The following is a 25,238-nucleotide window of genomic DNA, read 5'->3' as shown; positions in this document are numbered from 1 at the left end:
AACCCCCTCATTTTGCAGATGAGGAAATTGAGGCTCTCAGAGAAGTTAAATGACTTGCCGAAGGCCATACAGATAGGAGGTGGTGGAGCCAGGATTCGAACTCGGGTCTTCTGACTCCAAATTCAACACATTTTCCACTCTGCCACGATGCCCCTAAATCCCTGGACATGGGAGAAATTATCAGGTATTATAAGGGGCAGGGGAAGGTAGTGGTGGTGGCAGAGGGTTCAGAATCTTGAAAATAGAATCTGAGAGTATATAGTAGCTCCACTTTCAGGGAGATGACAAAGATTCAATTGGGTGTAACAAAGGAATCTGCAGTAGACCACCTCCCAGTGCACTGTTGTCATCGTTGTTCCCTCTCCCCCTTTTTTTTTCTTTAAACAAAATCTGATGGGAATAGGAAGACTTTTTCCCTTTTCTTAAGGATGTTTAGCTCAGATTACTGAGATTTAGTTCGAAGACAAGTCTTAGAGATCATCTAGTCAAATGCCTCATTTTTTAATAGCTGAGGCCAGAAGAGAATTTAAATCATTTATGAACATAGGAGGATAAGTGTCAGAGCCTGGATTTGAAACCAAGTCTGAGTTATGATGCTGCGTCCTGCATTCTCTTCCCCTTTTGCAATTACCTTTATTGAAAAACCGACCTTTATGTCTGAAATGAGGAAGGCCAGACCCGTGGAAGGAAAACTGACTGCAAGGTAGTCAATTTGGGAAGTGGGCAGTTGCTATTAGGGGGCTTAGAACATTCAGTTCTTGTTTTTAAAAGAGGAGTCTATTCACCTTCGTAGACTCCCAGTCACAAACTTCAAATCATCTAAGCCAACTTTTTTTTTTCCCCAAGTTTTCCCTTAAAAAAAAAAAGTCTGCTTCCAAGAGAGAACTGCACCAGGGTCCAAACCACTGGGGATTTTATCTTTCACCTGCGTGATGACCCTTCAGATACTTAGGCAGATCACCTCTTGGCCCAAAGTCCTCTAGGCTCCGTAGTCCCTTAGATGTTCTTGGGGCCTAAAACTCTAAGTGCTGCTTCCGAAGGTTCCATCATCCTGCCCCACCCAACTTTTTCAGCTTCAGTCCACTATTCCCCAGCAAGGTTGAGGGGAGACAAGTGATGATGAGCGGGATGGGTTCTATCACAGCGACTCTTGGCACCTGAAAAGTCCTTCCCATCTAGCCAATCAAAATCCTGCCCCTCTTTCCAGGAGTAGCCCAGCCCCCACCTCTGCAGTTCACACTGCACCCCTTGTGCTGGTTTTGTTTTCTAAACTCGCCTTGAAAACAGAATCTCACACTCTTTGTTGTTATTCTGTAGTGTTGAGTATAGTCCAGGTACTTGATGAATCCTGACGTTTTAAAGATGAATTAGTTGAAATTGAATCATGGTACAACTTCCTTCACTTTGCCTTGATTTTATTTTTGATTTTGGTGACATGTATTTGAAAAAATTACTCTGAAGGGTTTTGACCCTAGATTGGACCTACAGTCTCAAAGTTGGAAAAGGTCTTAGCAATAGCCTAATAAATTTCAGCTTCTCTTCTTCCACATCCCAGGCAAATCTAGTTTCTGCTACTATAATAAGTAAAAATAATTAAAGCTAAAAACTTTATGTAACACTTTTTTTAAGTTTGTAAAGTATTTTACTTGCAAGATTTCGTGTGATCCTCTCAACAGTTTTTTTGGGGATGTTCTATGACTTGCCTGTGCCACGCAGCTGGTGAGCCCCAGACTCTGATGGCTTTTCCTGGTAGTTAGGGAGCTTACTGTTTGCAAGTTTTCTATATTGAACCCCAAACTGCACACACTTAAGGTTAAGCAGTTTTTCATATGCTTTGAAAGCTGTCCTGGCCCTCTGATTCTTTTTCATGTGGAAGAGTCCTGGTTCAGTAGATTCTTAAGTCATGTGACCTTGAATCATTTAACCTCTAAATTTCAGTTTCCTTTACTTTAAAAAGGGAGCAGTAACTGCAAAACCTACCTTGTGGGGTAGTCATGAGGATTAAATGACACTATATATAAGTGCTTTAGAAACTAATGTACTTGATACATACAGTGTGACTTTTTAAACATAATAACAATACTCTTAACCACCCACCCTCTTGAATACCCTTGAGTCTATCTGTGATGATATCTTACAACTCAGCAGTATGTTCTAAATGAAGGCTAACTCAGCGCAAAGTATGAGTAGAAAATTATCTCCTTTGATCTGGATACTATATGATATACCACTTGCAGTGGTTTAATTTATCTTGTTTTCCAGTCATCTCTGATTTGATTGCTGTATAGCAAATTAGACTTCCCTCTCCCATATTTTTCTCTCAACTTGAAATTGATAAGCATATCACATTTGTTTTCATCTACTGATAAAAAATAAAAATGCATCCAAGGAACTACATAGAAAGGAAGCTTCTGGGTGGGGGAGAAGTCAATAAAAATGAACTGGCCAGTATGATTCTTACTTGGCAAAGTAAACTGCCTTGCTATCTGGTAGGTTTAAGCCTAGTCCCAGGAGAAAGGTTTAGGCATGCCTTTTATGAATTCAAGATTTGGCTATGTGTGAGAGGGCATAAAACAGTAGGAATTGGAGGAGGATACCTGTGTCTTGGGATTAGGAACAAGAAGAGCCTTCCCAAACCATCCTTGTGGAAAGGGTGAGACAGCTAGTGGAACAATGCTCTCTGCGACCTGTTCAAGCCTTGCAAGTCTCAGAAAATTGTTTTACATAAATATCTTTAAAAGAACTTCACCCACAAAAAATTAAGAAAAAAAACTTCACATTGTAAAGTTTCCATAGACTTGAGATGGAGTTTGTGCATTACCAATAGGAGTAGGAGTAGCATACCTCAGATAAGTTGGGTCCAAACCATGAAGGATCTTGTAGATTGACTTGATTTATACCTTAAATAGCACACTTAGAAACAAATGACAGGCCCCCCCCCCTTTTTTTTTTTTTTGCACTTTTATTTGTCATGTTATAAGTTAATTTTATTGGCTCTTTTTGGAATCTGGTAATTTTAATGATTAAGTTTAGCACTCCTAGATCTGGAAATGCTAATGGGGTGGGAGCTGGGCTTCGTCTTTTGATTCTATGGAAACTTTTGTCTTCTAGTTTCCACCACTTGGCATAGTAATGATGACGACATGTACAGGGCACCTCCAATTGACCGTTCCATCCTGCCCACTGCTCCTCGGGCTGCTCGGGAACCCAATATTGACCGGAGCCGTCTTCCCAAGTCGCCACCCTACACTGCTTTTCTAGGGAACCTGCCCTATGATGTGACAGAGGATTCCATCAAGGAGTTCTTTAGAGGATTGAATGTATGGCATTTAAAAAAAATTTTTAAGTAGTTTGGCTAGAGTATATAATAACCCTTTCTGTTTCAGACCTGATGTACCTGGCATTGTGGTGCTTGGGAGCTCCAAATTCTTTTCCTTCATGTGTGGGTCTTAGTAGCTCAATGATAGCATCAAGAAATGGATGGACAACCAATTCTCACTTCACAAGGAGCTATATTAAATGGTTTTGTCAGTGGTTACAAAAATCAGTGGGAAGGTGATTCTCCGGTTCTAAATGAAATGATGCATAGCACTTAAAATTGTGAGACTTTAGGAATGGATTAAAGAAGAAACTTTAATTGGAAATTTTCTTCAGTTTGTTAGCCCAAATCTGATTTTACAGATTTCCACTTTTGCATCTTATTTAGCAAATATATGGGATAAGTTGAATAGGATTGGTGAGAACTTTGTTTCTACAACTATGTAATCCATTTAAGAATACCATTAAGAAGTCAGACAAAAAAATTCCTATTTTTACATGTTGACTTTCATAGAAAAACTATCATTTTTCACCTATGGTTTAACTCTTTTTGATTGTAAGAGCCTTGATTGATGTCCAGGATAGTTTTCCTTTTATTTTACAGAGATACCCAGGGTCTTGTGGCAGTTGAGTTAATGGAGCTGGGTATTTGTCCCTAAGTTTCTGCTTAACTTTCTGAGGCTTTTGGAAATTGCATTCTTAGTTCTTCATTTGGAGGGGAAAACAAAAGACATGAACATGGGGTGTTAGCCAAGCACATCCTCAAAAAAAACCACAGTAGCCTGCTAACAAAAGTCAGCTTTTGCTTTGTTATAGCAGAATGCTATTTAAATTCTTCTAGTGTCTATCATACTTAACAAATGAGTTTTATTTTATTGTGAAAAAGCTAGGTGAATAAGTAGATTTTTAAGGTTACTTAGGCTTTGGGCACATCCTAATTTGGGATCTGTTCAGTCATCAAATATCTCCAAGAGATGGGCACTAGGCTAAGGCAAACAGTGAATTCGGGGGACAGAAAACAGCAGATAATGAATAAAATGTGGGGAAGATGTATATTTCTTAATGAGAAAGATCTAAACACTATCTCATTAAGAGTCATAAAGGTGAAATATGCTCTATCATTTGTGGACAAAAGGAAAATAACTGTGAAAATTCACATTATAGTTTATTAAAGTAAATGTCAAATTTCTGTAACCCCACATGAATACCCAGCACAGAGCAAACTGTCTTGCTTATAGTGTCCTGGAGGAACCAGGAAAGATCTTGTGAAAAATAAGGTTCTTGAGTTAAGACCTGAAGGAAAGCTGATATCCCAGGAGGCAGAGGTGAAGACAGGGAACATGGCATGTAGGACTGAGAGGAGTACAAAGGGACAGGAACAGGACGTAGAGGTTGGTGTCTGAGGATCAGCAAGAAAACAGGTGTGCCTGGACCAGAGTGCATGGAGGGAAGTCATTGATAATAGGGCTAGAAAGGTCTGGTGAGACCAGGTTATAAAGGTCTCTGAATGGCAAACAGGAGAAGTTTATGTTGGATCTTAGAGATAAAAGGGAGTCAACTGGGGTTGAAGGGGAGTTGAGGGGATGGATAGGACTAGCTCAAAATTCAGTGGCACACACATTCTTGTCGGCAAATTCAGAAATATGAATTGTCCTTTGACTCTGTTCATAATAACATTTAACTCAAAGATTACAAAAGATGCATGGCTGGCAGAAATGGGTATTTATTCTGTTCCTTTGTTCTGTATCCTTGTACTTATAACCATCAGCACTGCTCCATTCCTCAGTAGGCTTTTGAATGCTGAGGGTGTTTGATTTTTATGTCATATCCCTCAGAGCAGTTGCTGACACATGGTGGGTATTTAATAAACACTTGTTGGTGATCAGTTAGCTTTGTACTAAACCACTTAGTGATCAGTTCAAATGACCTTCCCGTGGTGTTTCTTCTAAGAAATACTGTAATGGTATACCAGAAAGTAGAGGCATCATTCCTACTTTGATAAAGCTAGCTGAGCTCATTGAAAGGGAAAAGAACCATAAGCCTCTAAATGAAGATGTCGGTTTTGTTTCTTCTACTAGATCAGTGCAGTACGTTTGCCACGGGAACCCAGCAATCCAGAAAGGTTGAAAGGTTTTGGTTATGCTGAGTTTGAGGACCTGGACTCACTGCTCAGCGCTTTGAGCCTGAATGAAGAGGTGAGTAGCTAGAGGAGGTGGTGGCCCTGCTCGCAAGGGGCTTGTTTGCTGGCATCCTGACTGAGAGATGCCTGGGCACCGTCTTCCTGAGACTGTTAAAACATGAAGAAAAGGCAGGCCTATTCAATTCCATAGGCTCAATAGTATGGGGCTTGCCAGGGGAGTTGAGGAAACTTGTCTCACCCTAGCAAATCTGTTCTTTCTTAATAGAATTTCACATTAAGCAGGGTCACTGTCAGAAAAGCGTTTCAGAAAGTTCTATGTATACAGCCCCTTCTTTGTTCTCAGAAGGTTCTATTATCACAACTGTAAGCCAAGCTAACAAAGTGCAGTTTGACTTGGGCCAGTAGAGGAACATAATCCTCAGTTGAATGTTTCAGTAGAGGTGGTCTCACTTTAAGAATAGGGTTTTAGTGACATCTGTGTAGGCAAAGAGTTCCAAACTAAGAAGTATAAAACTTTATTTTTTGATATACAGGGTGTTCCTAAAGTCTGGACACATAGGCAAAAATGCATATTTTATTTGATTGGAGTATTAACAAATAACATCTTCAATATGATTTCTATCATTTGTGATGCAAAGGTTGGTGCGCTTTCAAGATTTACATGAATTCGATGCAATAACTCCATTTTGCCATCAATTTTGGCACATTCACTATGCGTTCAGTTAAGTGTGTTACATCTGTGATTTTCGTTTTCATTCACCTTCTCTTTTAGCATATACCAGAAAAAGAAGTCGCTGAACAACAGTCTTCGGTGAAATGATTAATGAGATTTCCTATGTGTCCAGACTTTAGGGACACCCTGTAATTAGAGACCTAGACATTCTTAGCAGTATTTGAGGGGAAGGGCAGCTGAATACGTACGGAAAAAGAGCATTTTTAGACTTTATAACTGAATGATGATTAACAAAGCCATTTTCTTCATTCCAGTTGGGAGGGAAGAGTAATGATTGGCATCTTCATATAATCGAAGAATTGTCCTGCGGAAGCAGAATTTGCTTTTGTTTTACTTGGCTCTAAAGGGTAGAGCTTAGAACTAATAGGTGGAGGGTAGACTGGAAGATTTCAGCTCACCATAAGAACAGTTTCCAAGTAATTTTGTTTTTTAAAAAATGGCTTGGACTACCTTGAGTAAGCTAGTGAGTTCACTATCTGGGAGGTGTTTAAGCAGAAGCTAAATGACACCTCTGTTAAATAAGAATGTAGAAAGAAGTCAGAAAAATTGAAGTGAGCCTCATTGATAAGGTTAGAATCAGAATGATGCAGAGTAAGCTAGAATATTGATTAGATAAGGATGCCTTAGAATAACCTACTTAGTGCTAGTGGAACTTTTTTTTTCCCCACTTAAATTTCTCTTCTGTACAAAAGTTCCTCTACTTGTATACTGTGCAATGCAGGCCTTTTTTACATGCATTTTTGCTATTAAAAAAAGTGACACAGTTTAGAGGCAGAAATTAAGTATGGAGCACAATATGTTGGGAGGAAACAATGGATTCTCCCTTTCTGTCAAACCAGAAATTTTCGTTGAGTGGTATTTTCACATAATTTGGTAGGAATATGCCTCTCAAAACAAGAGCTTCAAATCAAAATTTACTCCTTCTCTGAATTTGTCCCATTTTCAATTAATAGAGAAGCTTATGGTACTATAAACTTAGACTTGAAGAGGTCCAAGATATTTTAACAATGGTGTGAGAAAGTACCTGAAAAGCCACTTTAAATATGCTTACAAAGGCTCTTCTTGTGGGGAAGGAAGCTAATTATGATTTCCTAATTATTTAATTGCCCTTTATAATTTAAAAAGCAATGTTGCTTGATGTTGTGCAGTTTTCGTTTAATTTTTCTGTGTCTGAATATAGCTCAACTTAATTGTAATTCTCAGTTAGAGGTTCCCAGTCTTTTATGTTGTTGTTGTTGTTGTTGTTGTTGTTGTTTAGAGAATTCTATAGTTCCAGAAATCGGGGTAGGAGTTACCTGGACTTTCATATTCTGGCTAGCTCCAGCATTCAGGGAAACTTAACTATAGGCCTCTCTTGAGAGTTGTACATTCTGGTATTTAACGTTGGTTAATAAGGTTATGTGCTCTTAGTCTATAGGCAACAGAAGAATACGAGTGGATGTTGCTGATCAAGCACAGGATAAAGGTGAGAGAACCAATGGAGAAACTCAGGGTTTGTCAAGGACCTGGGATTACAACTAAGGTGCTGTTAGTTCCCCAAAGGTTTTGAATAAAGAGATCCTGTCTTACCCAACTAAAGTTAGCTATAGCCTTGCCTGGACTTGTTTCAAGTAACAGTCATCATTAAACTAAAACAAATGTTATGAGGAGGACTAGCTAACTGAATTGGATTGAAGAGTAGGTTGACAAAGCTTTGGGGAGGCAGGTGCTAACATTGCACTATAATGTGGAAAGGATATGGTATGGCAGGCAAGGAATGAGGATCTTCTGTGCATCTAGGGCAGGTTGGGTAGAAGTTATCTTCAGAGGAAAATTAGTTCCCAGTAAAAAACCATGGCATTACGTTTACCACATCCATCTACTCTTCATAGCCAAATGCCTAGTGTAAGAAGGAAGAGAGGAAACAAACAGTAAGCACTTTCTAGATGCCAGGCATTGTGCTAAGTTTTACAATTATTGTCTCATTTGATCCCGACAAGAGTCCTGGGAGAGTAGGTGCTATTATTATCCCTCTTTTACAGTTGAATAAACTGAGGCAAACAGATTAAGTGATTTTTTTTTCCCCCAGTGTCACAGAGCTCTAGTTTGCCTGAAGTTGAATCTGAACTCAGGTTTACTGACAATAGGCCCAGTGCTGTGCTACCATAATAGAGCTTCATGCTTGCTAGACTCTACCGGCTCTGTTCTCCCTAGCATCCCAGAATTTAGTTCAGCTGTGTATAGATTGATAGCTCAGGTATTAATCATGGGAGAGGGGGCACATCATTTGAGCCCTGAGAAGCAGAAATCTATTCTTTGTGGACTAGAATAATTAACAAAGTATTTCCTTGGTTGTTGACCTTCTTTAGACCGAGATGATCGTTCCTTTGGCCGTGATAGGGATCGAAATCGGGATTCTGACAAAACCGACACAGACTGGAGGGCTCGCCCTGCCACAGACAGCTTTGATGACTACCCTCCTCGAAGGGGTGATGATAGCTTTGGAGACAGTAAGTTCATATTCTAAAAAGTCATCTCTTGCAAATCAGGGACCTATTTAGAAATGTAGCCATATTCCATAACAATATTTCCCAAATATTCAAAATTCTGTAATACATCCTGACCTCAACACAGCTTGGGCTGGTGGAAATCAAGGATTTTAATTGTGATTGGGCCTTGAAAGGTATTCAGCTATGTTAATGACTGTAGAAGGGAAAGTGGAGCCTAGAAAAGATAAAGAGAAGGGAATAAATATGCCATTAAATTACTTTATGAACACCAGTTTGGGGAAACATTGCTTTAAGTGAAGGCTTTTTAGATGTCCTTGAATTTGGTTTTTTTTTTAATACTTTGATAATATGTTGGTATCATTGGTTTCATTTATAACCCTGTGTATTTTATATATTTAAAAACATTCTGAAGGAAGGGGTCTATACGTAGGCTTCATCTGAATTTCTACTATATCTTAACATCTATCATTAATACGGTTTATTTTAGGCATGAGTGAAGAAATAAGAGTTGAAAGTAATTATAAAATGCAAATTTCAGGTGTTAGCAGCTACAAAAGATGATTTTCTGGGTAATTGATTAGCTTAAGGATCAATAAATTTTTCATCGAGGAACTGTTCTTTATCTGAAGCCTTGAAATCAGCCTGTGGGAAAGGAGGATGGTGTTTATCTGGTTATGAACATTTTTAGGAAGGATGTGCTCTGCTGTGGTAAGCATTACCAAAGGCTGTGTATAGTTGAGATTAGTTTACCATCTATCATGTCTAATCTGTAGATGAGTAGTTTCGGAGATGTCATGATGAAATAAGCAATCGTAACAATGGGGTACTTGAGGTAGTGATTCCAGAGCCAGGATTCAAACCCAAGTCCTCTGACTCCAAAGTCAGCACTCTTTACCCTTCACTTGACCCTGCTACTCCTGAAATGATTTTCTTATGCATTTCCTGTTCAATGCCATCTGCCCCTCAGTCTCTGATGATTCAGCTTCCAATCCTCACCACTCTCACATTCCTGTCTGTGGGGACCTGTGACTTCTTAAATGCTAAATTCAATGTCTTTCTCTTTCCTTCACCTCCAGGAAATTTGACACTGTTGAACACTGATTTTTTAAAAATTCTGTTTCATTGTTAAAATTGGCATCAAAATATCAGTAACAGAAATAATGTTCTGTCTTGTCTATCCATTCTTACAATTGCACAAACATTTTTTATCAAAAAAAAGTTTTTTTTTTAATGCAACATATCTTATGAAATATATTCCCTAAAAAAGTTAAAATATCCATGATTGACAGAAGTGGCGAAATATATCTCTTTACTTTAAGCAGTAGGCTCTTAACATTGGCAGTTATATTTATTTGACCTGTTTTGTTTTGTTGATGTTGTGATTTACATTGTTGCAATCATCGTGTGTGTTGTTCTTTTAGCTTTGCTTTCCTCACTCAGCATCACTTTATGAAAGTCTTCCCATTATTTCACTGAATTCTTTATAGCTATCTTCCTTATAACATAATAAAGCTACATTATAATCATGTTTTTATTTACCATCTTTACTTGGATGATTGCAAGGTTATACTTGAGATTACACAACAATAATTGTGATAATCAGTGTTTAAAAGTATTGATACTGATTCACATTTCTGTATTTCTTCAAGTTTTACTAAATGTTTGTTTTATGGCCACTAAAATCCCTTCTTGCTCCAAGATTCTATGAAATATAGGTAGATATTCATCAAAGATCTGTCCTTGCCTGCCTTTCTGTGTCTCTGCATTTCCTTTTGATGGGCATCCAACTGTCCCATCAATACAAATGACTCATAAATATGTTTTCCAAGTTAAGGCTCCAAGATCCTTATTCCAGACCTGGACAATTCCACTTGGAATTCCTACCAGTACCTGAAATGTAATAAGTCCAAAGCAGGATTCATGTACTTTCTTCCAAAATTACCTCCCTGTTTCATTTGTTTAATAAAGATGATAGATTTTTATTCATTTCTTTATTTTGACATTGCTTAGATACACTCCTCTAGTTATCCTCCCTCCTAGAAAGCTATCCATTATAAGTAATTTAAAAAAAGAAAAAGGTAAAAAGAGGAAGAAACCAGCAAAAACCAATGAACACATTGTTATATCTCCCCGCTCTGCAGAGCTAAATATATCACCTCATATCTCTCCTTTGAGGGCAGGCCTTTTCTTTGTACTTTAAAAATATTCGGTTTAGATTGTTTTGTAGTGTTGTTTTTTTTTTTTACATTGTTGCAGTTGTATATACTGTTTTCCTAACTGCTTAGTTTGCTTTGCATCTATTCATGTAATTTATTCCCATGTTTCTATATTCATTGTGTTAAGGCAGAGTATTGATTACATTTGAGTACATTTGTTTAGCCATTCCCCAACTGATAGGCATCTACTTTGTTTTCATTTCTTTGCTGTATCATGAAAAGTGCTGCTATAAATATTTTGGTGTATATGGAGCCTCTTTTTCTTTTCTTTCTTTTTTGTTAATGACCTATTTGGAGTATATGCCTATCAGTGAAATATCTAGGTCATGAGGTTTGCACTTTTAGTTACTTTATAATAGTTACACCAAAATTGAATATTCCTGTCTTTCAATATTTTTCCAGTTTAATGTGCATGAGGTGAAACCTCAGGTGAAAAGCCAAAAAAAGAGAAGGAAAGAGAAAAAAAATCAGTAAAAAATCTGAAAATACATACAGCATACCACACTCGTGGACCCTCCAACTATTCAAAGAGAAGGGAAAGGGGGTATCTCTTCTCTTTTCTCTTCTTTGCAGTCATAATTGTTAATAATTTTGTTAATATTTGCTTTTTATCTTTTATTGGTGGTTCTTTTCCATTTAAAATGATGTAATCTTTGTGTAAATTGTTATCTTGAATCTGCTTACTTAATCCTGCACCAGTTTATATAGATACCTCTATGCTTCTCTACATTTATCACATTCACAGTAATATTCCATTATGTTTATTTACTACAATTAATTCCCTAATCAGTGGGCATCTACTTTGTTTCTAATTCTGTACTATCATAAAAATTACTGCTATAAATATTTTGATATAGGAGGATCCTTTTTTCTCAGTGACTTGAGCGGGGCAGGGGTTAATAATAAACCAAGGAGTGGAATCTCTAGGTCAGAGGATGACATTCTAGTCACTTTGTTTTGCATTCTTAAAAATTGCTTTCCAAAGTGGTTGTATTTCTTCACAACTCCCCCCATACACTAGTGTGCCTATCTTCCTACAACCTCTATCTTTTGCTATCTTTGCTGGTTTTTTTCTTTGTGAGGTGAAACCTTATCAAACAAATTTGATACAAAAAAAATTTTCCCTTTCAACCTTGACAAATTATTTTTGTTGGTGCAGAAGCTTTTCAGTTTCACGTAATGAAAGATCTATATCTATTTTATCTTTTATGATTGACTCTATTCATTGCTTAAATATATATGAAAGGTATATGATTTGCTTGTTTTCTAATTTTTTTATCATATGAACTTTAATATTAAAGTCCCATATCTTTTTAGAATGTATTGTGGAGTATGGCAAAAATCACATAAGTTACTTAGGACAATTTGCATTTTTCTTATTAGTGATTTGGAACATTCTTTGATACAGTTATTAAGGTTTGAATTCATTTGAGAACATTTCATTCATATCCTCAACCACGTTTCATACTATTGTATCTCAACTGCCTGGGCACCCAGCTTAAAGCCTTAGTCATTTTCAAGTCCTTCGCTCTTATAACTCATTCCAACTAATTATCAAGTTCTATTAGTTCTACCTCTCTAATTTTTATTTCCTCTTTCTAATATTTTTGTCCATGCCTTCATTTTAACTGCCAACTGCTCAGGTTTTAGGTCCTTATTACTCCTTAACCTAAGCTGTTGAAATAGCTTCTCATATCTCTTCATTTTCATATCTCAAAATCTTCAGAGCTATTCCCATTACCTGTCATTGTACTGAGTTATCTTGGTATTCAAGGATTCTAATCTGGTCAAATCTACCTCTTTAATCACATGTTTTGACCTGTTATTGTTATTAACCACTATTCACAGTGCGTCAAATAGATGACTGCTCAACTGCTCCACAGACTTTTCCCGGGCTTTCTAATTCTGTCCTTTTCCACTTCTTATCCTTCTGATCACACCTACAATGTCCATCCTTTCCCCCTGTCTCTACCTATAAAAATCCTTCCCATCCTTTAAGGCCCAATTTAGATGCTACCTCTTTCCCAATTATCTAATTTGTATTCATGTGCATATGTATAATTTTCATCATTTGATCATAAACTTCTTGAAAGCAGCTTCATATATTTTCAGAATCCAGTGCTTTGCATACAATAATTACTTAATATATGTTTGTTTTTATTTTATTTAGCTCAGTATTAGGCCAAACTGTGTTGATGTTTTAGGACAGAACTCCAGAATTCCCACTTGGTAATACTGTCTAAATGGTTCAGAAGTACTGAGTGCTGTCATCAGTCTTGTTACCCGCATGTTTCTTCCTAGAGTATCGTGATCGTTATGATTCAGACCGGTACCGTGATGGTCCACGACGGGACATGGACCGATATGGAGGTCGAGATCGATATGATGACAGGGGCAGCAGAGACTATGATAGAGGTATATAGTTCCCTTAGATTGCCCCCTGAAGGATTAGATTGGAAGAAAATAAAAGGTTTTACCCTGGCGGGAGGGAGGGGGATTACTCTTTTTAAAATTAAAATTTCTGGTGACTTTCTCAAGTTTTAAGCCAATATAGGTAGGGTTTATATACTACAACATAGCAAGCTTATTGAAGAGTTCATTGGCTTATTCTTTTTTTTTTTCCAAGTGCCCCTTTGCCTTTTCCACTACCATAGTAATTCTCATTTTAGGATAATCGTATCTTTTTGTCAGTGCTATTTTCTTGTCCCCTAGGCTTTGATTCTAGGATAGGCAGCGGCAGAAGAGCATTTGGTAGTGGGTACCGTCGGGATGATGATTACAGAGGTGGAGGAGATCGCTACGAAGACAGATATGATAGACGAGATGATCGGTCATGGAATTCAAGAGATGATTACAGCCGGGATGATTATAGGCGTGAAGACAGAGGTAACTTACTCTTTTTACTTTGTTCAGGGCACGACAGCTAAGGAAACTTCAATTAGAGAATTAATGATGTGAAAACATCTTTTTTGTAAATTCATGTCCAGTCAGAAGAAGCCTTTGGAAACAAAGCAAAAAGCTTAAGACCAACAGTTTCCCAATTTTCCTCACCGTGCATTCTTGGAAAGTATCATAAAGTAGATTATGTTTTCCCATAGGAAAAAACAATATGGCTTTTGTACAGAGATTGGGTTTCATTCTTACAATTGATATTTTTTTAACTTAAATACAAAAAGACAAAGAAAAGAACATCTCCATGTACACAGCACAGCATAAAAAGAAGATTCTATATAAAACCATGAATTTCCATTTCACAGTGTTTACTTTTTAAAAAAAAACTATAATAAATACTACACATCGTTTTCAAAGACCCTGCTTTTCTGTGCTATTTTGTTCTCTGCTGTATACTTTTTTCCCTCTCTTTTTCTCCCCTTCACCCCCCTTAGAAGGCTACCATTAGACACAACTATGTGTTCTTGCATTAATCTTAAAATTTAATCCTCCCCATCAAGCTATGAAGGTTGCATCAAGGTTTATTTAGACACATACTTATGACCAGAAAGTCCTATGAAATGGGCATGAATGTATTGTACACAATAAGGAGCCACATAGTCTGAAGAGATCTGAGTTCCAGTCTCAGATGTGTTGCTATATAACTGGGGAAGTCATTTAACCTCTGTGGGTCTAAATTTATACATCTGTAAAATGGGAGAGTTGTATACTAGCTGATCAGTCAGTTAAGGTCCTTTCTACAGTGGTGTGCAAATCAACTAGAACTAAGTAAAATAAATTTATTGACAATACAATAAATCTTACAACTTTTTTCATCTTTTGATGCCATTACTTATTTTATACAATCCGACATTGAATTCATAAGATTTTGACACATCTTTTTCATTATGAAAGTTTATTATGAAACCAAACTTTTATCACATTAGAAATATATTAGGTATACTTTAGATAAATAGTCCATTTTTCCAAGTCTCTCCTTGATTATAGCTCATAGGTTTTCAATAGTGTTTCATTCAGTTGAGTTCCTAGGCCATGTTTACCTAATTCTTAGGGAAACTTCTTTACCTCGCTGACATACAGCATAATGTTTCAGTATTCCATCTCCATTTGGGAATTTCTGTAAATATAGAACAGTTCTGCTTTTCATTATCTTAGTATATTTGCCAGAATTCATCATTCCTTCTGGAACAAGACCTCCATTAAAAAAATCCTGAAATATTTTGGGGTAAATATTTCTCTCACAGTCTGATGCCCAGATTTTACAGGCTTTGGAATTCTGGCCTTTGTATTTCCTTGCCTTTAATAAGTACTTTTAGTTTGTGGCAATGGTTGGCAACAGTAACAACCTGGATGGGCTAGTTGCCAGGTCCTCTGAAAATCTTTTCTTTTTTTCCATATTTTCCTTTGTGCAACTGATTCTACTTCACTGTGGGCTTGAATGAAATTCACAATTCTTGACTTCCCCACATCACTAACCCCTGCCATCTTTGACAGTCATCAAAATGTGCTCTTTAAGAGCTACAGCCATCAAACACCTCCTTGGCAGTAATCAAGGAATATCCATTCTTTAAAGTCACAAAATTTAAAACTTAGCAAGAGAAAGCAATGTGGGGAACGCCAACACAAGTAAAAGAGAACTACCTAAAAGTGGGGAAACCAGTTGAATCCAGGTTCATGTGGTCCAGGTCAGAGTCTCCCAGATGACAATAGAAGCACACTCCATTCACAAATAGGAGGCTATGTCAAAATTATTGCTTACCCCAAGTAATTCATACGCTGTTGCCATTCTAAAGGTCTGATTATAAAGTATGCATACAGGTAGGTACTAAAATCTCCTAAATTTGCTCTAAAGCTAATAATATATAATATTTAAACACAATCTTGCTTCCAAGAAGGAAAAGTCCTTTAGAAGGATGAATTAGAGGAATGTATGCCTCAGCGACGTGGAAGATTTTGACCTGACTCATATTCCTCTGAGATTAGTAGAAGCATTCCTTCCCTTACCCAAAAATAAGACTCGTTTAAAAAAATAACTTTGATGGTCTCATTAAAGACTTAAATAGTGTAAATTTTGGAGAACTAGAAGTATCTCTTGAATCTGAAAGAACAGTTCCTGACCTTGCAGTACAACATGTAAAATGTTGGCTCAAGTGCTTTCTATGGTTGTGGAATTATCTTGTGATTTCTTTCCCCCCACAGTAGAATTTGGTATTGTTTCCAGGTGGCTTAATGTTAAATGGGACCAAACTGTCCCAAGAGTCATGACTGCTCTACCCTCCATCGGGACTCTTCTGTTCCTCTGGTACTAAAGCCATCAGAAACTGCCTCAGTCTTCTACTTCATCAGGCTCTCAGTTTGCTTCCTCCTTCCCCAAATCCCAGACTGATTTTTAAAATTCAGTTTCAAAAACCATTTAATATGCAAAACACCATTATGCATTGGTGATTAAAAATTACCCTGCCTTCAGAAAGCTTAAATTCTACCAGGAAGATACAATAATGTAATGTAAATATGAGGGGGGGTGGAGAAAGCAATTATATTTGGGAAGATCAAAGAAAGCTCCATAGAAGAGAGAGCACTTGAGCTGAGCTTTGAAGGGGAAGATAAGAATTCTAAGAATCGGAAAGTGGATAAGCTTTCTAGCATAGGGACAGCTGGTCATGGTGCAAGGAGGTAGAGAACAGCGTGAAGGACATGGAACAACTAGTAGTCCATTTTAACTAGAACAGACTACGTACAAAAGCAAGTGACATGAGAGAACATTGGGGAAACCAGGTTGGAGCCAGGTTGTGATGTTCCAGTACCTAGAGGTAGTGGGGAGCCACTGAAAATGGGGAAGAATGTTATAGTCAGATCTCTGCCTTCGTTTATTTGGACAGCTTTGTGGAAGGGGAAAGACAACAAACAAGCTATTAAATTTTTGAGGAGAAAGTAGAGAGTCAAGCGCTCATGTATTTTGCTTCTAGTGTTAGAAGGGAAGGTTCTTTTGGAGCAAGGAGATTTGTCAAGAAGTGCATATACGTCAGCAAAATATCTTTAAAAAAGAAAAGGTTTAATGAGGGCCAGGACACTGGGGTATTGGCTAAGGGTGAGGAGGTGGCTGGGAGACATGTCGAGTTGATGAGAAGGTCCCTGATTGGGTGGGGGTAGGGGTGAAGTGGAAAGGAGGGAGGGTCAAAAATTAGCCTAAGGTTCCCTTTGAAGTTGGTACAAAGCTCGTAGTGTAATGGTATGAGGACTATCATTCTTCCAAAGTTCAGACAAACTTATCTCAGGCTGATTCCAGGCCTGGTCCAAAGCCCTGCCAGAAACAAGGTCCCCTTCTGCTGGTGTAGTCTTGTCAGGAACTCTGAGTTTGAGGATATTCCACATTACTCCTTACAGGGTTTGGTTTTTATTAAGTATTGCTCTTCCTTATTCCCCACCCTACCCCACCTTAGCCAGCCTCTTTAATAAAGAGAAACAGTTAAGTAGAGCCAAAGAAAGCAACTATCTCTGACAACTTGTGCTTCCTTTGCCCACTGCACTAAGTTCTCTCTTTGCATTTCTTTTTACTTAACCATCTTATCTTGGTTTTGTTTTCTTCAACTTTGCCACTTAATGCAAGTCTTCCTGTGTTTCTCTATATCTCTAACATTCATTGTTGTTGGTTTTTAATGGCATATACTGAAATTTGTTGTTATGAAAAATTACTCCCCCCTTTATCATTTTTTGCTATCATAAAGAGTGAAGCCTTGAATATTCTGATACATGCAAAATCTTTCTGTTACTGACCTCTTTAAAGTTTCTGCATAGATAAACTTCCTTAATGTTGCAGTCATTCCAGAAGTTTATTGGGATAGGTTATTCATTCTAGTATTCATTCACATGGCCTGAGAAGTTGCTACTTAATATCTATCATAAATATGTGTGCAGTGCAGTGTGTAGTTCAGGTAACATCAACTTAGAAATTGACTCCAAAACATTGTATACTTAAATATTCAGAAACTAAATTGTATTCTCTCTGTAAATAAATGTGTTCAAAGAACACATTGTAGCTATTTTTTGCTTTGAAAGTTTTTCAACTTTTATCTTTGCATAAAAGCAATAAAATTCTGGACTGGTCTTAGGACATTTAAACACTAATTAATCAAGGGAATACAGAAAGGGGGAATATATTTAAGTATCTACCTACTATGTGCTGAGCTCCTGGATTACAAAAACAAAATGTGGGCTTTGCCATTTATATTCAACTGGTAGAATATAACATTGCATGTATATATTATGATAATATCGATAATGGTAGCTAGCTTTTATATAGTGCCAGCTGTGTGCCAGGCACTGTGCAAAGCACTTTTATAAATGTTATTTTATTTGATTCTTAACAACAACAATCCTGAGAGAATGGTGCTGCTGTAATCTCTATTTTACAATTGAGGAAATAGGTTAAATGACTTGGCTGTGGTCACATAGCTAGTGTCTGAGGCCAAGTTACCCCTAGCAGTCTCTCTTAAGAAGAGGGCACGCTAAGGGGATCAGCAGAGTAACATGCAATAAGCCTGGAAATGTGGGCCGGTTCAAATTCTTTTAAAGGGCAAGCCAGAAGTTTGTCTTTTATCCTAGAGGCCATAGGGAACTACTTACCGTTCTTGAACAGGAAAATTACATGGTCAGACATATGCCTTAGCAAAATTTGTTTCAGCAGCTATGTAAAAGAAAAACTACAGAGGAGGGGAGGCTGGAAGCTGAGACGTGCAGTTAGGAGACTATTTCACTATTCCAGTCAGGAGGTAAAGAAGTCATGAGGACTGTAGGTTCATGGCCAAGGAGGAGAAATTTCTACCCTCAAATAATAACATTCTAATAGCGTGTGACAACACATAGGGAGTAGTGGGAGGAGATATTTTAGTGGTGGAATCAATAAGGCAAACTGAATGGTCATGGATAAGAGGTGGAAAGGGAAGCATTTAGGAGGGTAAACTTGGATGACTAGGAAGGTGGCAATTCCTTCAGCAGCAGGGAAGTTTGGGGGGTTTAAAGTCCTGCTTTAGATATGTTGGAGATATCTATGGGGCATCACTTTGGAGGTATCTATCAGACAGTCAGGGGAGCAGGAGTGGAGCTATGGAGAGAATTCCAGGGCTAGATATCTACTGCCTAGAGGTGACAATGAAACCCAAACCTATGAGAACTGAGAAGAGGATCAAAAGGAAGGTGTCACAACAAGATGGGCCAGAGCAAAGCTTTTGAGCCGTCATGGTATGAGATGTGGATAAAGATCCAGCAGTTGGGTAAGTAGGAGGAGAAATCAATTTGACTTTGGAAAAGGTAGTTTTAGTTGGGATGAGACTGATGATGTTTGATCGACGCTGCAGATGTTTGAGAAATGAGTGGGGACAGTGAAAGTGGAGACATTAAATTTAGATGGCTTTTTCGGTGGTGTTTAGCTGTGAAAGGAAGCAGAAAGAGATTCTGGTTCAGTAGCTTAAGGAGCCAGCAGGATCAGGTGTGGGGATATGGGCTGAGCTGCATGGAGGACGGTTCCTGGAGAACAGCTGGTACTGTCTACAGAGTCCATTGTTGCCATTTGTTTTGTTTTGTTTGGAGGGCAGTTGGGGTTAAGTGACCTGCCCAAGGTCACACAGTTAGTAAGTGTGTCAGGTGTCTGAGGCCAGATTTGAACCTCGGGTCCTCCTGACTCCAGGGCTCTTTTCACTGTGGCACCTAGCTGCCCCTTTTGTTGCCATTTGTAAAGATGGTACTCAATTGGGTAGACCATTCTAACCTGGAGCAGGTGCCTATGTGTGAGAATCTGGTTTTAAACCTGTAGTAAACAGAGATTTGAGGAGACCTTACATAGGGCTTTGTTTAACTCAGGTCCCCCTCAGAGACCCAAGCTGAATCTGAAGCCCCGCAGTGCACCCAAGGACGAAGATTCATCAGCTAGCACTTCACAGTCTAGCCGAGCTGCCTCCATCTTTGGAGGAGCAAAGCCAGTGGATACAGCTGCGCGGGAACGAGAAGTAGAAGAACGGCTACAAAAGGAACAAGAGAAACTGCAGCGTCAGTTGGAGGAGCCGAAACTTGAAAGACGGCCCCGGGAGAGGTGAGGTGGGGAACGCTTGCCAGGACTTCCCTGGTCGGCAGTGTGCTTGCATCTGCTCTTTCAGAGAAGTAGGTGTTGGAGAGGCATCTGTAATTAAGCTGAAATCAGTAGGCACTAAATAGCCCCACAGCTCCTGTCATTTGGGCAGTAGATATTTGTATTTCATCCTTCCCTCTTTTATATAGACACCCAAGTTGGCGAAGTGAGGAAACTCAGGAACGGTCAAGGACAGGAAGTGAATCTTCACAGACTGGGAATACAGCTCCATCTGGCAGAAGTAAGTTAAGACCAGATAAGGGGAGGGAAACATACCTTATGGCCCGCTCAGTTTTCTGTGCTTTCAAAGCCAGGGATAGTATGTAGAAATGAAATTTACACAAATTATCCAAGGAATTTATTTTAATTATTAATTTTGACAAATATTCAAGCGTTCTTATAAGAAATGATCTTTTTAATTCAATTCATTAGCTTTTATTAAGGGTGCAAAGTCACAGTGAAGAGCTCCTACCCTTTCTGTTGATGGGTTATTATCATGCTGTCCCTACAGACACACGAAGGAGGGAGAGTGAGAAATCCCTAGAAAACGAAACATTCAACAAGGAAGACGACTCTCAGTCTCCAACTTCCAAGCCTTCTAAATCAGATCAGCTTCCCTTAAAGGTGATGCCTGCACCCCCACCAAAGGAAAATGCCTGGGTGAAGCGAAGCTCCAATCCTCCTGCCCGATCTCAGAGCTCGGACTCTTCAGAGCAACAGTCTCCCACAAGGTGAGTCTAGGCATGTGGATGTAGCAAGCACTTTAACTGACTTTACCAGGGTTGGACAAACTAGTAAGTGAGGCTAGATTTGAACTCAGGTTTTCCTGACTCGGGGCCCAGCACTCTATTCCCTGTGTCACCTAGCTGTCCCTGATAAAACATAAGCTGTAATATCTTCCATGTTATCTCTCCTTTTCTTCTTTTAAATGTCATGATGTTAAATGTAATATTAGAGTGCCTTTCAGAGCTTTTGACAACATAGTCCTAAATTTGCCACGTATGCCTCCTTGGACTATTTGATAAATCTTAATGTCTATTTTTCCCTAGTGGTGGAGGAAAGGTAACATCCCAGCAGTCTGAGGAAGGACCAGCTAATATTTCAAGGAAAGGTGAGGTGTATTCCTTGGAAGGGGTTCTTTAACCATTAGCCTACCTACGTAGAAGGCAAAACTCATGCCTCCCTTTCCCTTAAGGTGTTACTCTCTGGATTCCTGGTCAGTGCCTCCTTTTGCCACTAGAGGGCAGGAAAGCTCTCTTGAGAGAGCCCAGGGCCCTGCCCTTTCCTGGTAGAACATTCATCTCTAAAGGGGGAAGAAAAAACAAAGGGAAGGAAATGAACATTCCCCATCAGAATTGAAAGACCAAACCCACAAGGCCAAGGTCACTTAAAAACGTAACGACTCTTTTTTTTTTTGAGAGAGTTTGAGAAGCCTGTAGTCACTCCATCCAAGTATTGATTTAGCTATGCCACCTCCATTCTAAACCATGGTTGCCACTTTTTCCCTTTCACCCAAGCCTACAAGAGTGAGTTGAGTGATTGCTTTTCTTCAATAATTTTGTATCTTTCTATTCCAGCAGATGAAAATAAGGTAGATGGGGTGAGTGTGCTGAAAGGCCAAAGTGGGAACTCCAACCGTGGTCCAGTGGATGGAGGAAGTAAAGACCATTGGAAGGAGCCTGATAGGTACAGTTGTGTTCCCTGCCCCCCAAGTGTATAGCTGGAGGAAAGATGCTTCCTTTTCTGAGTGTGGTGTGTGGGTGTATGCGCTCACATAAAACGCGAGTGGCTTCATGGCAGAGAAACCATAATTCCCCAAAAAAAACCTCAAAAAGACTATTTATCACACTGTAGGATTTAGAACTGTTAAGAAAATCATCTAGTCCAGGTCTGATCTTACAGATGAGAAACTGAGGCACCAGGAATATAAATACCCTGCCCACGAGTAGAGATTCTGAACCTATATCTTTTGTGTTCTTCACTGTTACATGCTCCATGCCTGTGCAGGCGTGGTCTCTTGTTTTTTGTCTCAAGTTATATCTATCAGAGTTAAGTATCTACCAGAACTAGAACCTCATAGTACATTTTTACTAAACTTGATATCATCTGTACTAGGCTACTTCAGGCTTAGGAAATTAGACCTCTCAGAATGTGCAGGTAGCAGGGATCTGAAGGGGGCATGCATTTTTTTTTCCCTCTCTCTTTGCAGGAAAGATGGCAGAAGAGATCAAGACTCAAGACCTGCATCTGAGCCAAAGAAACCTGAAGAAAATCCGGCCTCTGTAAGTGTTAATGTATTAATCTTTAGTTTTTGTTTGCTGTCATTTTTCTGAAATTCTACTTCTCCGGGACTTTATTACTTGAATTGTGCTAGCTTGCCCATGACAAATGTAAATGGAGGAATTTTTTTTTTTAATTTGTTGGAATTGGCAGGGTCTTTATGTACTCTTATGGGGGTAGAATGCAGAACACTGACAAAGTGCTTTATCTCTGCAGTGTAAAAAGATATCCTTTTTCCCATTTTCTGAGAGGGGAGAAGAGCTTTTAAAAAAAAAGATACAAATGGGAGTACAAATAGCTTTCAAAATAAAGATACAAAGGCAGAGAATTTCACCGATGTCGTCTGTTAAGAAGATGAGCCCAGTGATAGTAACATGTGACTCAGAAAGCCCATAATCCCCACATAAGAAAGTGTCATGTGTCTTACCCACACTGTCACTCTGGTTCTTACAGAAATTCAGTTCTGCAAGCAAGTACGCTGCTCTCTCTGTGGATGGGGAGGATGAGAACGAGGGCGAAGACTACAACGAATAAACCTCCACATCTTGTGCTTTCTCCCCATCTCTCGCCAACCTGCAACAATCGAGAGCAAATCAAACCTCTATCCAGACAAGACAAAATAAAACTCACCATCTCCTGGAGACCTTTCTTAACTTTTTTTTTAAAGGAAAAAAAAGGAAAACAATGAAATTCTTTTGCATGCTGCTGCAGCCTTTAAAGTATTAAACTAACTGGAGAAATTTCCAGCCAGTGTAGTCAGAGAGAAAAACACGTACAGCTTTTTAAAAGAAAAGTTCTGGTGTGTTTTAGCAGCACCACATAACTGCCTGTATGATTAGTGCCTAGGGTCCTCCTTTTAGCAGAAACATTAATAATATTAATGAGTTGGTTTCTAAAAGCTGGTTGGGCTATAGGACAGATACAAGGAAGGAGGTGGGTTTTCTCCTTCTTAATTCTTGCTATCTTATTGTGGCATATATGAATTCTGAAACATTATCTGAATAAAACTTCCATCCTTGAAGGTAGGATAACTAGTCTCTGAGGTTATTTTAGTCTCCAGGAGGCTGCCAGCTGCTCCTCTCATTTAATCCCAAGCTGTTGGGGGCCAGTAAGGGAGGGAAATGTCGTCCAGTTTTACCCCCCAAGGGGGTGGTTGGGAGTTGGTACCAAGAGGATAAAACATACTACTTGGTGACCAGATGCAGTGGGAAGGGAAATCTGGGTCTGAGGGTGATGTAAATCCTTTTTGACCAGATAAAGTGAAAGGTTAGAATGTCTAGGAAACTCAAGCAGTTATTTCTTGGAATGTAGGTGTGGGAACTTCAAGATTCATCCATAATCTATTGTAATCCTGAATCTTAGAATTTTCGGGCCTTAAGTACAGTTAAAGTCTTATGTACTTCCCTTACTACCCACTCCCCTTTTCTGCAAGTCTCCCAACTAACCTCTTCTGTTTATGTCACGTAACAGGTCATTTCTTGGGCCTCAGATACCAGGGAGCTGTCAGGTGAGGAATTGAGTTGCTATTCTAAAGCAAAAGAGCTTCCCATTGCTCCTTTTTGACCCCTCTTGGTACTCTTTATTCCTCACCCTGGTCTGTGGCAGCACCAGCTTCCTTGATCCCTTGTGAGCACCAGCAAACTGGAAGAGGTGATCTTAGGAGGTAAATAAGGAATGGATTGACAGAGGCAACTAAATTGGTAGCCTTTCCCCAGCCTTTTTCTCCATTCATTTTGATGATTGATGGTTTTTAGGAGTTATCCTTCTCTCCACTGGAATCCCACACTAATATTCAGATTTATTATGTGGCCTAGACCAGTGTGTGGCTTTTTTTATCTTCCCCTGAGAGAATAAATGATGATCATAAGAGAACTACTCAACAGGGCATTGGTTTCTGTTGCAACACAAAAGACCATTGTATTTGATTTTATGTGCAACTTTGTGAAGGTCAGCTTAGTGTAGATACTTTCTTCCCCCTTCACCAAATATTAGCACCTGTGAGAGGAAGATGCCATCCTAGTCTCTTAATACTTGCACAGTTCTTCTCCAGGCAGTCTTAGATGATTCCCAGCCTAGCCAAGTTGGTGAGCTGGTATTTGTGTGGCTGCAGCAGTGGGTATATTGAATCATTTTATAAGGTGGAAATAAAAGATAGGCAAATTGAATAAATTACTAAATACAAGTAATTGGCATGGATTGGCCATTAGCTAGGAAGTGGACATTTAGAAGGCATATCCAGACTTAAGCAGTTAACAACCCATTTGCCATAGGTGTTGATAAGGTAGGGTTTGCCCTCTTCATTTCTACTCTCCTTCCAAATAGTTGTATCCAAAAAGCTGTTCTCTCCACTTCCCTTCTTGCTCCCTCTGTTAGACCAGGTACAAGGATTGATTTGTGTCCAGCACCTGAAGACATGTAAAATTTGTACAAAGATATCTTCTATGAAAATGATTTGTAATCTGTAGACTTACTACCTGGGAGATGTCTTATGATGTAAAATCCCCATCCTCTGGGCTGTGGGATTTGGTGGTGTTTTTTTTTTTTTTCCGGGTTTTTTGTTTTGTTTTCTCCAAATAAACCTAATCTTTAAAGTTCCTTTTTAATGCTGAAATTCTTTTATTTGCACATTTAGTGCTTATAAATTTTTGGTACGTGGACATTGCACCGCCAGTTATTGAAAGTTCATCATATTCCTATAGTTTACAAATGGATGCTATTCTTTGGAAGGGACCACTGTAGGCAGCATCCCATTTAATGCACATTGAAGACCAGGAATTGAGAGCATTTTAAATGGCCTCTGCCCATTTCCCATGGTGTTGCCCTTGAATATCTTTTCCAAGGTTGTCCCAGCCCATTTCCTCTACTATTTCCCTTGGTCATACATGAAGGGCCAGGAGTTCTCAAGAGTGTCTGCTACAGGGTCAGTGTAGTCATGACTAATTTTTCTCCATATTTTCAGTTTTTATCTTCAAATATTTGAAAAAAGGGG

The 25,238-nt window shown here is 38.8% G+C and overlaps 1 protein-coding gene across 2 annotated transcripts in view; it reads left to right on the top strand.

Annotated features, from left to right (window-relative positions):
- Window positions 1-24,852, top strand: part of EIF4B (eukaryotic translation initiation factor 4B) — a 37,534-nt gene extending 12,682 nt beyond the window's left edge. The window contains exons 3-15 of one of the 2 annotated variants that reach the window (XM_036759238.1): window positions 3,112-3,320; window positions 5,397-5,513; window positions 7,602-7,656; window positions 8,540-8,680; window positions 13,198-13,311; window positions 13,609-13,782; window positions 19,705-19,933; window positions 20,119-20,210; window positions 20,481-20,700; window positions 21,019-21,080; window positions 21,547-21,655; window positions 22,179-22,251; window positions 22,703-24,852. In XM_036759238.1, the coding sequence (XP_036615133.1) occupies window positions 3,112-3,320; window positions 5,397-5,513; window positions 7,602-7,656; window positions 8,540-8,680; window positions 13,198-13,311; window positions 13,609-13,782; window positions 19,705-19,933; window positions 20,119-20,210; window positions 20,481-20,700; window positions 21,019-21,080; window positions 21,547-21,655; window positions 22,179-22,251; window positions 22,703-22,783 (1,676 nt within the window). In that variant the 3' untranslated portion in view covers window positions 22,784-24,852. The remainder of the gene's footprint in view (window positions 1-3,111; window positions 3,321-5,396; window positions 5,514-7,601; window positions 7,657-8,539; window positions 8,681-13,197; window positions 13,312-13,608; window positions 13,783-19,704; window positions 19,934-20,118; window positions 20,211-20,480; window positions 20,701-21,018; window positions 21,081-21,546; window positions 21,656-22,178; window positions 22,252-22,702) is intronic. The other variant, XM_036759239.1, reaches the window with a different exon arrangement.
- The last annotated feature ends 386 nt before the right edge of the window (window positions 24,853-25,238 follow it).

The sequence above is a fragment of the Trichosurus vulpecula genome, chromosome 5 (assembly GCF_011100635.1).
Source record: "Trichosurus vulpecula isolate mTriVul1 chromosome 5, mTriVul1.pri, whole genome shotgun sequence".
Classification (NCBI taxonomy): Eukaryota; Metazoa; Chordata; class Mammalia; order Diprotodontia; family Phalangeridae; genus Trichosurus; species Trichosurus vulpecula.
The sequence above is the reverse complement of the archived record's forward strand: the minus strand, read 5'-3'. Positions and strand labels throughout refer to the sequence as shown.